Source organism: Triticum urartu, chromosome 4, assembly GCF_003073215.2.
Source record: "Triticum urartu cultivar G1812 chromosome 4, Tu2.1, whole genome shotgun sequence".
Classification (NCBI taxonomy): Eukaryota; Viridiplantae; Streptophyta; class Magnoliopsida; order Poales; family Poaceae; genus Triticum; species Triticum urartu.
In genome coordinates, this window is record NC_053025.1 from 70,727,930 (window position 1) to 70,729,930 (window position 2,001).

Genomic DNA, 2,001 nt, shown 5'->3' on the forward strand with positions numbered 1-2,001 from the left:
GAACAACTATTTGTCAGAAGGTTGTTGTGCATGATCAACTATTTGGCGGAAGGCTAGGCTAGGTTGTTTAGCGGAATTGTTAATGCTAACTTTTTTATGTTAATAAAGACGGGCATCTGAGGTGTAGGGTTGGATGGTTGGCTCCTGTATCCTGTCCACAGACGCTTTCGGATGTGGTCCGTGGACGGGTAGTGTGTCCGTTTTAAGGGTCCATCTTGAAAATGCCTTTAGGGAAATGTTGTATACATTTCCATGGTTCAGTGATTTCTTTGTGAAGGGCCGGAACATGATTTGCTACCCCTTTTCAGGAGTAACATAAACTATGCCTAGATTTCATAGAAAGGGACTCCTTCTGTAAGATTTGTGATTTTATTGATAACAATTTTGAAGCAAAATACACATAAAAAGTCACAATAGACAAACCCACAAGAATCAAGTAACAATTGAGCATGTTGATCTAACAAAATCAAGAAGCAATTGTTTTGTTGCTAACCCATTAATCTACTTTGGAATTGCGGGGATTCGGTTGCAGCGCGGGCTCCTGGAGAAGTTGTTAACAGGAAACGATTTTGATATCACAGCTGCATTGAAGATGAGCTGGTCACCATGCCGTTCAACTGCATTGATGCTAACCCATTGGAATGCAACCTTGACGCTCACCCCTGTTAGCGCGTTAATCAACATGGACTGGATGTTGCCATGCACATTTCCTTCATACCGGAGAGTGAATCCCCCGACGTTGATCTCACAGCCGCCGGGGAGGGAGACCTCAAAGGATCCGTCTGGGTGTAGGGCATAGTCTTGAACACCCTCCGGGAGGATTCCCCGCGGGAAGCCGTACTTCTCCAGCAGCTCGTATGCTCTTGAAGAGGGGGAGGCGCTCGAGGTGGCGGTGACTGAAGAGGCCACAACAGAGGCAGCCACAAGGAGGATGAGGAGTCTATGGTTCTTGGCCATGGTTGGTACTTATGATATGTTAATATCCTTTTCGAAGTATGTGGAAGATGATTGTGACTAAAGGCAGTCTATAGCCTCATATATAGGTCTACCTGTAGAGTACTGGACTACAATGTGGAGTGTAATGTTAATGCAATAAATATGGACCAGACATAGAGAGATATCCCATCATGCGTAGTGTTTATCTCGAATGTATAATTATAATCTAAAGTATATGTTTCTGTAATTGGAATCCAAAATAATGTTGAGTTATTATCCGAATCAAGTAGAAGAACAACAATTTGAAACCATTAAAAAGTATAAAAATTGCATAAAATTCATTTCCTGCCAATAAATTGGAAAGAAAATCAAGAAAACACAAATTCCGTAAAACTTAGAATAAGTTGGAACCATTAACTAGCATTAATTTATGCCTAAGTATATTGGAACTCCATATTTGAACAACATTGATATGCTAATTAATCATCCTTAATTATCTGCGTGTTTTAAGGGAAATAACATGTTTTGATGGCATTGTCATACCTACAAACACAAACAATTTACTTAGAAAAGCTAAAAACAAAAGGCTTAAAATATCTCAATGATTTTGTCCTTGCTAACCCTTGAAAGCTGATTCTAAAAAAAAAACCTTGAAAGCTAAAACATAAAAAACTCCTAAAGTATGCATATCACCATTTTGTCACTACTACAAAATGCATGTCCAAACCAGGGTTGGAATACTTACTAATCAACATCCTCATGCGCCTCTGATACGTCTCAAACGTATCTATAATTTTTCTTGTTTCATGCTATATTTATGTCATAATTGTATTTTTTTGGCACCCATTTTATCAGTTTTCTAGACTAACCTGTTAACTCGGCGTCTAGAGTCAGTTGTTGTTTTATGTTATTTTGGACTTTTCAATAAAATCCAATTTTCTTGAATCCGTAACTTCCTTCAGCCAGTCAATCCCCACCAAGCATTCCAAGCCCAAGATGAGGTCATAGCACCCTAGTCACAACACGCGTAGATCAGTAGTAAATGTGTGGCCCTGACAATACCTC

At 39.5% G+C, this 2,001-nt stretch overlaps 1 protein-coding gene across 1 annotated transcript; it reads right to left on the minus strand.

Annotated features, from left to right (window-relative positions):
* Nucleotides 1–366: 366 nt before the first annotated feature.
* LOC125553576 lies at nucleotides 367–993 on the minus strand. The gene has a single exon (XM_048717344.1). The coding sequence runs from the start codon at nucleotides 955–957 to the stop codon at nucleotides 502–504; it is 456 nt and encodes a 151-aa protein (XP_048573301.1). The 5' UTR covers nucleotides 958–993; the 3' UTR covers nucleotides 367–501.
* Between the last annotated feature and the right edge of the window lie 1,008 nt (nucleotides 994–2,001).